General features: G+C 39.9%; 1 protein-coding gene across 5 annotated transcripts in view; it reads right to left on the reverse strand.

Moving 5' to 3' along the window:
- The window catches only part of ctnnd2b (catenin (cadherin-associated protein), delta 2b), a 146,631-nt gene that overhangs the window by 60,691 nt on the left and 72,195 nt on the right, over positions 1-13,745 (reverse strand). For all 5 annotated transcript variants that reach the window (XM_072364640.1, XM_072364637.1, XM_072364638.1 and 2 more), the window contains 2 exons: positions 9,417-9,451; positions 6,977-7,093 (listed from right to left, as the gene is read on the reverse strand). In XM_072364640.1, coding sequence (XP_072220741.1) covers positions 6,977-7,093; positions 9,417-9,451 — 152 coding nt within the window. The remainder of the gene's footprint in view (positions 1-6,976; positions 7,094-9,416; positions 9,452-13,745) is intronic.

Genomic DNA, 13,745 nt, shown 5'->3' on the forward strand with positions numbered 1-13,745 from the left:
TATCTGTTGTCTCCAGAAACATAAGGTGCTAACTTTTCTTCTTTTGGTTGTGTTAGTGAGAGGAGTTGGACTTAGAGAGAGAAACCAACACTTATGTGGTTTAATTTCTGTCAAGCTACTTTCATATCACCATGTTCTTCTCCAACAGTCACTCTTCATATAAAGAGTTATTCTTTTCATGGCCTCGAAGGCGTTTTGTAACCCAGTTTGCATCCCACATGTTATACAATGTAATTCTTTTGTATGGGAAAAAGAGAGAATGGAATACAACCGGTATGAATGTCCGTTTGGAACAGACCTTGAAATGAAACAAAGAGAGCAGAAAGAAAAAGCAGAAGGAAAGCTGAGATAGAGTTAAATTAATTTCTTTGTCCGCCTGTTTTAAAACAGCCATTTGCTTTTAACCCACTATGTTATTCTGGCCTCTGTCCTTTCCCCTCCTCTAATGCTCTGTGACCCTTATATCTCACTCTAATCCTGACCTGCATTTAAAAGATATTTTTCAAGACTCTCTCACTGTATCCCTTCATCTCATCCTGTCTAACTCTCCGTCTCCTCTCAACTTTTGGGTGAATTCTATCTTCACATCAGATACCGTCCTTCTTATGAGTAAGAGCACATGGGCTGTTTGCTCATGCAGGCCAAAATTACCTAAATTTATAGCTGAAGAATGGTGTCTGGTGGTCTTGAATTGAAAAAGGGACATTACCGAGGGTGTCACACGCATCTGCTTGTCTACTAATACCTCTGTAAAAATAGTTTATCAAACTGTACCACCTACCATCTTCTTTGGAAAACAGCTGAGTGGATGAACCAGTGGTTTATCAGAGTCTACCACAGGTTAGCTTAAAACCTCTCTCTTGTGATCATAGTCTTATAAATCATGGAATTGCTGATTGTGTGAAAATCTTCCTACCTCCCGTGGAGGCAGCGAAGTCTCTAGATAATTTCACGGCTTCTACTCTTCCTCCGGCAAATAGAATAAGCAAGGATCAGTGATTTGCAGTTGCTCAACTCCTTCTCACTCTTAAATGTTTTCCATTTCTACATGCATACAGTTATCCAAAGCAACCAAAGATCAACGGATCTTACCTTATTTAGCCAATCACACTGAGCAGCCAGCCTTGGCCCTCAAGTCATTGAGTTATTCAGGCTGCCTTTAAGCTTTTTATAATAGCTTCCCAAGATCTCAACAAAGAAAACATCATGAGTGATGCTTTGTGAATGTGGCTGATAAATCTCCTCCACTCCACATCTTAACTGACATACCCAAATTAGAATGATTTGGACATCTAAGCCACATTGACTAGATGCAAAAACAAAGTTGGTAGGAAAGAAACAAATGCAAAGGTTACCAAGCTAAGGTTACAACTCAGTGAGGCCATTTAACTTAGCAAATACATGCAGGAATAATTTAAACCCCAACCACATTATAAGGGTATGTTAGCTTGAGAAGCTGGGTCTGATTAACATGTCTACATACATTTTAAAAGTCTGGTTCTGGTAGGACTAACAAAACCAGTTCTATCCAATGTTAATCAGCTTAGTGTAGAACTAGAGTCTAGTTTCTGGGACCAAAGCACAGTAGGGGTACTGGTTCACAACAGCCAGCAAGAAATCTGTTTTTAAGAGTCGCAAACTGGAGGAAATATATGTGAATAGATGCATCCTGTTTGTGTCAGCACCAAATATGTCCATGTTTTTTAGAAAAGTAAGACAGGAGGGAATGGTAAACTAGTTAATGACAGTGAAGAGCAAACTGATGAGACTGACAACAGAGTTGCACAAGCACATCTTGTGACCTAATAGCCAAAGCACAACAATATAAAATGCTTCACTGCTGATTTTAGATGCAGCCTCACCATCCTAAAGTTTCTCAGGCATTTGCAGTTTTATTATTCAGACCATTTATTTTCCAGTGCGAATAGACCAACACGCATAGAGTGCTACGCATGACGGCGCACGCACAGAAAAGAGAATGAGAAAAAAAAAATGACAGAATGCACTCTGTTCTGTGAAATGTAAACTTCATGCGCCTGGGTGTTCCAATAAATCTGAAGACAGGAAGGCAGACAACCAAACCTCTCACAACTCTCTTACTAAAGTGCTGTTCAACTTTTAATGCACCCTTGATTAATTCAGTTTTGGCCATGATGACATTGATGTACCTACTATATAGCTTTAATTACTGAAATAAAATCTTTAGTTTTTCACCCAAAATGTAACTTGGAACATTTGGTACCCCGGTGGCAGCAATAATACATTCATTCAGCAACTGTGCATACACAGAAAAGCTACTGTATTGTTCCCTGCTGCAGCTCTTTGGCACTTTACTGCATTTGCCAGCTCCATGTACTGTTATTTGAGAGCACAAATATTGAGTGCTAGGAATTTATGAGTTTTTGAGCTGTCCCCTGTCAACAATGGCGGTTTCTTTCATCTTTGTTGATGTCACCTTTTTGCCAGCAGACAATCTCAAACCACAAAAGGCATGAGAAGTTTTTGCTTGTTTGCAATTATTAAAAGAGCGGAATCTCAGTGCCAGCGGTCAGTATCCGCTGCATGGGACAGATTAAGTCAGCAGCCCACGGCCGGAGGAGTCACTCTGGATGACAGTGGCCTGAAAAGTCACTTTAAAATACAGCCAATAACTCTGTATGGCCATATAGTTGGTAGTGGCGCATTATTAAAAATGTGATATAAAGTTAACAGTCCAGGCTGTGCCTATGTGTCTGGTATAGGCTCATCTTGGTAGAGTATTCGCATTAATGCATTCGCGTATAAAACACATCACCGTTGAAGGGATCCGTGCTGCTGGGCTGTCTCACATGGATTCACGCTCACACGAATATGCACACAAAGCCTGTGCGTGTTCAAAGCCAGGCGATGTTTGATGCTTTAGGTGTGTTTCATTGGGGTCACAGAGCTTTTGGGCAATCAAAAGTCCTCATATAGCATTATCACTCAGATGGCAAACACGGAAGGTTTAACCAAATCCATTTGATGTGGGAAGGAAGAGGTGGAGGCATTTGTGTAGTAAACAGTAATGTGGTGTCATAAGAAGATTTTTAAATCTGTGATATTCAGAATTGAGTGAACACACACATGCCTTGTGACCTCATGCGCGAGTAAGCAGCACATCCGTGGATACTCGACGCACGCAGTCGTGCACTGTCCGACTGGAATAGATTTGCTCTTGTTGTTCATCCCCTTTTCTGTCACTAACTTGGACATAAAGTTGAGTGGCTTTTCTTTGAGGTAGGCTTCTCGATTGACACCTTTGAATATTTCATCACTTTCCTATTTCAGATACCCTTTTGAGACACGTCAAGTCTGTAACACACACACACACACACAAGTGCATGCACAGTCCCCAATAGCTGCATGCAGAAAAATCACAACCACAAAGATTAACATGAACACTGGCGAGCATCAACAGCATGAAGCAGCATGAAGCATGAGGATGCTCGCTGTACTCTGCTGCTGTGCTGCACTAATCTGCTCAGCAGCACAAACGAAGGCACGGATTCCACTGATGCCAACGTATGTGTGAGGCATGGATCTGTGTGCATGTATATCCTCATTAGTGCGGTATGGGTGTCAAATGCTTACACATGTTCGATGTGTTAAGTAGTGTGCATATGTTTGCGTTTGAGATAGAAGTGTTTAAGCAGCTTTTGCCCCCTTTTTTTTTTCCCCAACCACAATAAATAAATACCATCTGACTGAACAAGAGTAGGCAAAAAGAAAACTTTGTCCCCTTTGACAGCTAGCTACTGTACTACTCTACTAATATCATCTTGGCGGCTTGGCTAAAATGGTGACTGTGCAAGAATATACGTTAGAATAGGAAACTGAGAGTTTCTTGTATTGCAGATTTGACTTTGTAAAACAGTCTTCTCATGTTAATTGAATGTATATATATATATATATATATATATATTACTGTAGAAAATTCTAGGCTACTCTAGAAAATCTGAACATAAAACTTGTTTTTTCCAAGTTCAATTAACTTAAATTAGTTGGTTTGACAATATCAACTTTTATGACAACTTATTACAGCTCAGTTTATCCACATAACATCTTAATTAACCCAAACAAATTTAGTCATATTTTCTAACAAAACCACACCCGAAATATCAACAGTTTTAACTTAAAGTTAAAGAGAGAAATGTTGATGAAGATTCTCGGTGATTCTGGTCGTGGTAATAATAAGAGGCCACTGGACTGTCCAGTTGTGTCACAGCAAGGTCTACTAGCCGTCCCTTTCAACTGTGAGGACCCAATTGCAGACAGGTGTTCAGAGGGGAATCCAGGTAGGAGAGGAGGGTGCTGGCTGTGGTACCGTGGCTCTGAGTGAGCGGTGGGACGAGCAGGCAGGTCAGTGAAAAAATAACTATTTATTTCAAACAAAAGGTGCAGCAAAGCCAGATACAATAATCAAAGGAACACTAACAAAAACCAAACTCAGGAACCGACAAAATCAGTAGGAACCAAAAACAACAGCAATAGCAAACCGGGAGAACAGTCCAAGGAGAACAGAGGATCTGACAATGACTAAATGACAAACGGGAGTTTAAATGCAGAGGAGAGTGATGAGTGAGTGAGGGCAGCTGAGGGAAGAAACACAGGTGAAGGGAGTGAAGCTGATGAACCGACTGGAGAGGAAATGGCAAGACAAAACTAACTGGAAAATAGAGACTAAACAGAAAAAACAAACACAAATCGTGACAAGATACACCTATTCAAGCTCGTATTGTTAAAGAAAAATGCTTTTAGATGTTTTCAGAGAGGTGGCTGTAGCTCAGAAGGAAGAGCAGTTGCCCACCAATAGGAAGATCGGTGGTTTGACTCTGGCTTCCCCTTTCCCACGTCAAAGCGTCCTTGGGCAAGGCACTGAACCCCACATTGCCTTCCAATGCATCCATCGGTGTATGAATGAGTAGAAGCATGTTATGAGTTATGCATAGAGCACTATATAAGTGTGTAAATGTTGCATGGAGTAGTGGCTTTGAGTGGTCAGCGAGAGCTACAAGTACAGTCCATTTACCACAGGGCTAACACAGAGGTTAAATAAGGTTTGTTTAACCTGTGAACTTCATTATATTCAACAAAGAGCAAGACAGAGTTGATAACGCTAACATGATAGCATCCATGCCTAAGCTTCCAAACAGTGGTCTGAAAAACAAACGACAAAACAGATTTCCCTTTTGTGAGAGGTGTTTGCAACTGTAACACAAACTTATATAACCTACCTAATGAGGTGTTTATTTGCTTGCGTCATACTGGAGATACATGCTAGCATGTCAGTTTTCCACTTGCAAGCAAGAAAAGTCCAGAATTTTTACAATAGTACAGGCATTACCAAGCAAATTCTGAAGTCTCTCTACAGTCAGGGTAAATTAAATGCTGTACTTTAATTAATACAGTACTACAGTGCACAACATCCAACTACCACTCAACACTGACACGCTTTGTCCAACCCGCATGTTTTTAGTAGCCGTTAAAAAAAGAAATGTTGCTAACATTTGTTCCTATTTGTGTATTTTTATTTGTGAGAGTAGAAGTGGGACAACAATTCAAACATCTATCTTACATTTTCTAATAACCGGAAAGCTTGTGAGGAATAAACATGGGACCTGTCCAAACCATCCCATACGATATGGAAGCAGCTTGTCTCCTGTTGACAGTAAGTTAGCAATCTGGACACCCTAAAGCTAGTATCTCATGACAGAGCAAAATAATATTTGATCCATTCCTTACATAAACTTATTTTTCTCCCACTCTCCTCTTGTTGCATTCATACTACCATCTGTGTCTGGCCTGTATATTCATTCTTTTTCTTTTTTCTTTTCCTGAGACTAGTCAGGTGGTTGGTTACATAAATGTTATATGAACGTTATAGATGTAAAAAAAAAAATAGTGTTACTAGTTTTGCAAAAGTGTGAGTGCTGACGCATGAAGCTGTGTGAGTGTTGAATAGCTGGTACAGCACGCGAGCCTATACACCCGTATGTGTTTCTCTGTTCCTGAGCATGCGGTTAGGTTCTGTGCGTTTTGCCTGGCTTCATGTGCCTGTGCTGTGTACAGTAGTTGCAAGTTTGTGGGAGTGGCTCCTCTCTCTGCACTGTGAACACCAGGCCAGCTGACATCTCAGCAAGGATGGATTAACATATCAGACTACTGGCACAACTCTGCATGTCTGCTGACAGCTACCTCTCTCCCATGGGGTCGAATCTTGCAAAGAAACAAGTATCATCTCCTGGACTGAAAGCAAAAAGATCAGAGTAGAGCAAGGAGGCACATGGAGTGGTTTGGGATCTCTGTGAGAATTCTCTCTGGAAACAACTTTGCGCTCTGGATTTAAAACAAGAATTGGAAATGTGTTTTTTTTTTTTTTTTAAAAGAGTGATGTATTTTTTGGATTCCCATTGGTTCTTAAAGTCAGTGCATTTCATCAATTTCACAGGAAGCAATGAAATCTCCAGAAAGACAACATATTGTTGGACCTTTAGATGGTGACATGCTTGTGCAAATCAGTCATTGAGTACAAAAAGTGATCTTCTGGGCTTGTTCAAAAAGGACCCATAGTGCTATGCCATGCCTCACCATGGAGGCCAGCACTGGGAACTGCCCTTTCTTTGTGAATAAGATAATCATCCAAGGTAGGAATAGACATTTCTGCTGTTTTACAGTGCACGTTACTGCTCCTCTTCCAAGCTATTCCTCATAACTGTCTTATGAAAAGTACCAGAAGAAATACAGACGGGTGAAAATAAACTATATTCTTTTGGTGATTTGATGGTGAAGGTGGAGTGCTGTCTTATTGGTCATTCCAAAGTCTACTAAATAATCATCATACTCAAGAGACTTTGAGTTGATTTTCATTGACCCTTCTAAATACAATAACCATTCTGTAATTTTAGCAACAGTTTAAAAAAAAACAAGGCTTTCTCACTCAAAACATTCATCTTACTGTCCCCTGTAGAAGTGTCCTGCGAGTCCAAGATGCCCGATTCCTGGAGCGATCTAATGCACGAGTCCACCAGCTCCAGGCCTGTCGTCAGCTCCTCCTCTATGTCCTTCTGTCCATCTTTATGTTCAGACAAAAAGAGGAAACATCAGTGGAAATAAAGACACTGTTTACAATTTCGAGTGTCATTCAATTATTATTAACTATTATGCCACCTTCATAATTACTTCAATCACTAGGAGGTGCTGTCACATCAAAAAACATCTGTGGGTAAAATCTGTTTGGAAAAAACAACCTATGGGGTCCAATCTCATATCATCGAAGAAGATAAAAAAAAAATGTTTCTTTAAAGATTTCTACGGGTTTATGTTTTAGTTTTAGAAGGGACAGACAAGGGCTGTTGCCGTGAGGTTAGGGACAGTCGCCTATAATTCACATCCTGGGAAGCCTTATGAAAACCTTGTTAATTTGTAATCTAATTAGGATGTATGCTAAACAATTACGTCTATGAACAAAGCCACACTGGTGCTCAAAGTATCAAGCTCACAAGACTTTTGGTGATTGTGACTAGAGACACACAGATATACCACCGAACATCGGAATCAGACACTATTCAGCTTATTGACTGTATTCGGCCTGTTTGCAAAAAACATCTTGGGTGAGTCTCACTGACTTTGGTTTATTTTCATCTAACATTGTTGGGTCCAAAAGAAAAAGGTTTGCAGGGCCATGTAAATCCTGAAAAGTCTTTGGGTTGGCATTGGTTTAAAAGGCTTTAAAGTCTTGAAAAAAACAAAAATATATGTATATAACTGCTTTTAGAGGCAAAACGATCTTTTTAGGTGAAAGGTTGTAAAGGTTGTTGATGCTTTAGTGTGATTTGTGTCCATTCAAAGAAGAACAATGAGAGGCAGAAATGGTTTGAAACTGTTCATATATTTTTTACAGGGAAAATAAAGGGCAAAAACAACTGAATTGACTGTTGGGCACCAGCCAAATGACAACATCAGTATTAGCTCAAAATTTCACAATCAGCGCATCCCTGATTAAGACTATTGTTGAAATATAATAAAATTGCAATCATTTTGATATTTCAAGCTGCTCCTTCCAAATATGTAAATGAACACATGAAAAAAGAAGTGGAAAAATATGTCCAGTTTTTCAGAATTGCCATGGTAAGATCGCAAATACAATTATGTACTTGTAAACAGCATTTAAGTAAATACACTTAGAAACTGTCCGAGACCGTTCAAACCACCTGACTCAGTGGCAGCGCAATCCCTAATTAAAATCCTATTAGACCCCATTGTTAGAAGTTTAACATCGATTCTCACTCAGCTGCTCATTAGTTAGTAAAGAAGTGGCCTGTACTTGCATCTCATCACCAAGCAGTATGCAAGGGTAAACTACAGGTCAAGGTAAAAACTTCACTGATAATCCAGCAACTAATCTTGTGGAATTTAGGTCCACTTTGTACTTAGATACCAGCCGTTTGTCTGTCAGACAGACAACGTGCCCAGTGTCTTCCGGTTAGAGAGGGCTGCCAAGGAGGATAAAAGCTTACAAATGAGTCTTAGGAGCAACATCAATCTCTTACGGAGATGGAGAGAGAAACGGTAATAGTTGTGTCCTTAGTGAGAGGATTTAGGAGGCCTGTTTTATTGACTTGGACTGATGCGATTGGAGACTGATGATGCTGATGCTGCTGGTAAAACAATAGCAGAGCTGACTGTGACGTTGCTTTGGATTTACTCTCAACCTCGCACAGAAAAGCAAGGAGTAATATTTTTTGTCTCAGATGCAATTGGTTTTTATCGATTTGTGAGTGATGATGAGATCAAGACGCCTGACTGGAGTGAGGAAGGGTTTTCCTGATAAATAAATTCAGTCTTCCTAGCTGTCGAGTTGCAGCACTGAAAGCTTTCACCACAAAACCTCTGGGTTTAGTTGTGCTCGCCACCTCTTTGTTGGCAGAGGTCATGGACCTACTCATCAATCTACTCTCAACACATGTCTGACAAAGAAGCAGAGAAAGTGACCGAAGTGTCATGCATTGCTGGTGTTTTTTCCAACGAAAATGCTGTCAGAGAAGTTGTCAAGCCTGGAGAGGAGTTTGACTTCTAAATCATCTAAAGGCTCATTGATTCTTGTTGTCCTTTAAGAAAAAAAAAAATCCCATCTGGTCAAATGCTGACAATTATTTGAAAAACTTTCTATGCCTTTTCAACTTTAACAAAGGACCACAAAGAGAATTTGTGAGACAAGAGCTTTTTGTGTGAACAAACACATTTTACTTGAGTTTCAATATGGTGAATGAATTGGGTTTTATTCACGAGTAGCCACCATTCCATCAGTGAATTGAAAGTACAAAATTAAAAATGCTACCAATGTTACAAGGACAATAATTGAGGGAAGTAGGAAAGTATTTAAGATGGAAAGTTACCTTGGTTGTTCCAGCGAAACTTCTCATCTGCTGAGCTGCAACAGACAAACAACGAGGAGAAAACAGGGTTAGAAAAATAATCAATTATACTTTTTTTTTTTTTTTTCAAATTTTGTGTGTTGGAGCATCAGTGGGATAATTCTACACTGTAACAGCATTCAGTTCAGCTTCAGTTCCTCTGTTTTTCACCTGAAACTGAAGGGTGAGACTTCTTAAATACCTCAGATAAAAAAAGACTTCCCAGAGTCACTACAAAAGACGATATTGTCAGGCTAATATATGTTGAACCACAAATATTTACCCAAGAGTTGTGTTATTTTGTCATTGGACAGATTTCAGAAGTGTGAGCACAGAGACATGTGAGATAAAAAAAAACAATAATAAAACAGTTTCTAAAAGTGTAGATAGTACTGGATTGGATTCTCTGTAAGGAGAAACAGTAATGACATGTCATATGAAATGATAATAGTTTTCCATACACACTCACACACGCAAACTGCTAATAACACTTTGGTTCAGGTGGGAATAATTTATTTTTTGGTGAATAATTATTACATTTTATCCTGCATTTGTTTAATTAACTGCATTATCACCTACCTTAGCGGGTTATGAAATCTAATCACAACTGCAATTTTAAAACTACAGCACTGAGCAAAAAGAGATGTGAGCAAAGTGAAAAGATAAAGTAAGATAAACGAAGTACATTAAAAGTCAAGTTTAACTGAATTTGCGTAACTTTTTACCCTTCAAGTTCACATTGTTCCCTCCTACAAACGATACACACACGAGGTTCAACAACCACAGCAACCACAGTGCTTAAAAAATGCCCAACCAGTGTCAGACAATCTCAAATGCCATCACATGTAGTCTCTTGTTCACTAAGAATGTCAGTTAAACACCGATGTAAAATAGATCTTCTTCTGAGGCTTATTGTTCAAGTAATGCCTTGAAAATGTTCTATTGCCAAATTTGCTGCAAATAGTGGATGAACTGCCACTTATTAATATGATGGAGGTAGTGAAGGCGAGTTACTCTGCCAGTGAGCTCAGAGGTGAACTACATCCTAAATTATGATGAAGCGGGTAAGGTAAAGGTTATAGATCATAGATTATTAAAGTTGGTTTGCGAGGTTGTGGAGTTCCTCTAAAAAAAATAGGATTTAATAGGCTGCTAAAGGAATTGTCTGAAAGGCGGGATGTTTAAAAAAATAATAAAACATACTGCCATTCCAACCATAGGAGGAAAAAAATGTGAATGACGGGATGTTTGATAGAAAATTAAGTGTCAGTGGCATGTAACCTATCCGATTAGCACGCAGACATACAAGTGGTTCCAATCTTTTCAGTTTGTTAATATAAAAAAAGCTAACGTATAAATTTCCCCAAATATCAGTTTCCCAATTCCCCCCCCCCCCTTTCTTTCAGGTAATGACAACTGTCTTGCAAATAATACTTAGCTGAAAATTAAATGTATTTTTGGGATAAAATCTTCCACATTGGTGACAAAAAAGCTCCAGACCTTAAACGACTAATTCCGTGACTGTCATCTATTCACTACCTGTAAACAACAGATGTTGCTAAATCATCCCACTGATTACCACCATTCTGTGTGGGTGTATACAGCGAGTAACAAAGTGTGAGGGGGAGCCGAGCAGCACATGTTAATAGGGCCCCCTTTCAGCATAGCAGACTCCTCATTCATCAGGCATTGTTACGAACACACCCCCTTCATGTGCACACACAAGCTGTGGAATAAAGAGATTGAGACTGAACTTTGGCGTCTTTGAGGATAGTGTGTATTTATTTGACAGCCTGGCTTGATTAGGAAGATGGCACTTTTGGTAGCACTGGCTGAGTCATTGTTTTCTCAGAGACAGACACACTGGTTCTCTGGATTTGCCGGTGTTAAAATGTTGCCTCATTGCTCTCGAAAAGGCCCGAATGAGGTGATTGTGTGTTATTTACCAATGGCCAGTGTCTGACTAAGTAAAGAAAAAAAAAAAAGCTAAATGCAACCTGAGGGCCCACATGGAAACCTTGCTCAAACTGTGAAGATAGAAGCCAAATGTTGTTAACATCAAGTGGTTTCAAGTACCGAGGGCTGAAGGTGGAATATTAAACAGCAGAGAGGGTGTCAGAGTTTTACGAAAGATTTCTGCCACAATAAGAAAGACAAAACTGGCAAAACCTCAAAGGAAAAGACTCAAAGGAAAAGAGAATTTGATCATGCTTAAACAAAGTTAAATCAATTATTTGTCCAGGAGCCAACAGATAGGTTGGGAATCTTTGTCCTGCACGCTGTCTATGGGCCCGACAGAGAGTGATGCTGCTATGTGGGCTCAAATTGAGAGAGCAAGAGGATCATCCCATTTCCTCAAGGAGGAAGCTCAAAAACCCTTTTAGTCCTGGGACTGACCCAGCAGATTTAAGACTAATAGCCTGTCAGCACTCCCACCTCTACCAATTCTTCCTCTACTGGCCACCAGGTATATCTAATCAGTGCTCACTATTTGAAACAGCTTATTGACCTATTGGTCCAGGAAACAGAGAGATAGAAGGTCTTTTTCCCTACTGAATCTCGTTGGTGCATCAATGGAATCTGACAGTATAATTAGTGGAACAAGTGAGGACTAATTGACAGTGTGACCAGTTCTCCTGCCGCAGGTCATGCCACAACATAGTACTTCATCACTACTAATGACATAATGCTGTGTGGCTGCAGGTGTGAGTGCGGTTTAGTTTGTGTGCATACACTACAACACGGAGAATTGTATGTGTGATTGTTCAAATCACAAACATTTGAGTCAGACATATGCTGCAGCTACAGATTAGCAGGAAGATGCACAACAACAACAACAACATAACATTAATTTGCTCTGAACATTTGCTTCTTTTCACAAAACAGAATATTACATCATCCAAAACAATGCAATTTGAAGTGAAAAGGACAACGTACTGCAAAACAGCTCAGCAGCAATACCCGATTATCTAAAAATGCCTCTAGCTGTTTTTTTCCACTATCTGAACAGACCGACCTTGTTGAACTAGAGTTCAAACTAGAGTTGAACAAGGTCAACTAAACTTTCACACTCTACTGGAGTGTGAAAGTCAAACGGAAAGCTCAGTCCTCATTTTCGACTAAATTTCAAATACTTCAGTGAGAGATCCTGCATTTCCCTAAACAAGACAATATTCTGTTGCCTCCATTTCTTATATGAGTGGAGAGAATGCTCACCTTTAGCTGTGTATCTCAGTCTACTAAAACACATCAAATCAAACAATTAATGAAGTTTACACGAACATTTGCTGATTTAAGAAAGCAAACTAGCAAGAAGTCATGTTAACATTGGCAAAAACAAATGGATAGACCTCACAGATATTTAGCGAGTACAAACCCAACAGCAGAAAAGGAGACAAAACAAATGTTATTATGTCTCAGTTCTGTTAAGTGCCACAGTAGGTCATGACCATGTGCCTGCATGTGCAGTACTAGGACTAGGTCATATTGAGTGGGAAAATCGATCCATCCATCCATCCATCCATCCATCCATCCATCCATCCATCCATCCATCCATCCATACTTCACACACTGACACACTCCAGCTCCTCCTGTGGGATTCTAAGTTGTCCCCAGGCCAGAATGTATATATAATCCCTCCAGTGTTTTCTGGGTCTGCCCTGAGGTCTACTACCAGTTGGACGTGCCCAAAGAACCTTCAAAGGGAGGCGACCAGGAGGCATTCGAAACAGATGCCTAAAGCACCTCAGCTAACTCCTTTCAATGCGCAGGAGCAGCGGCTCTAATCTGGACTCCCCCAGATGATTGAGCTTCTCACCCTATATTTGAGGCTGAGCTCAGCCATCCTCCGAAGGAAACTCATCTCAGCTGCTTGTATCTGTAATCTCGTTTTTTCATTGACTGCTCAAATTTCGTGACCACAGGTGAGGGCTAGAACAAGGATGGAGCAGTAAATTGAAGGCTTTGCCTTTTCGGCTCAGCTCCCTCTTCACAATATCGGACCAGCGTGGCTTCTGATGAAGCCCCAATCCATCTGTCTCAGCGTTCTAGGCCCTGGTGCTGATTAATCGCCCAGATGTTGTAAACCTATAATCTAAAGCAAAAAAAAAAAAAAAAAAAAAGGAAGCACAAAATGTTCCCTATGGTGTCAAAATCCTGTGCATTACATCACCTCCAACACAGATCAGAGCAATAAAAACAGTCATGGCAACACATGGATGACTCTATTGAGAGTTAATGCTCATACTAAAGTTACCAACGAACAAAAAAGAATGATTTGAAAGCACTATAGTAAGAACATCAGCACAACGC

This window comes from Leuresthes tenuis, unplaced genomic scaffold, assembly GCF_036924035.1.
Source record: "Leuresthes tenuis unplaced genomic scaffold, fLeuTen1.0.hap1 SCAF_14, whole genome shotgun sequence".
In the NCBI taxonomy this organism is placed as follows: Eukaryota; Metazoa; Chordata; class Actinopteri; order Atheriniformes; family Atherinopsidae; genus Leuresthes; species Leuresthes tenuis.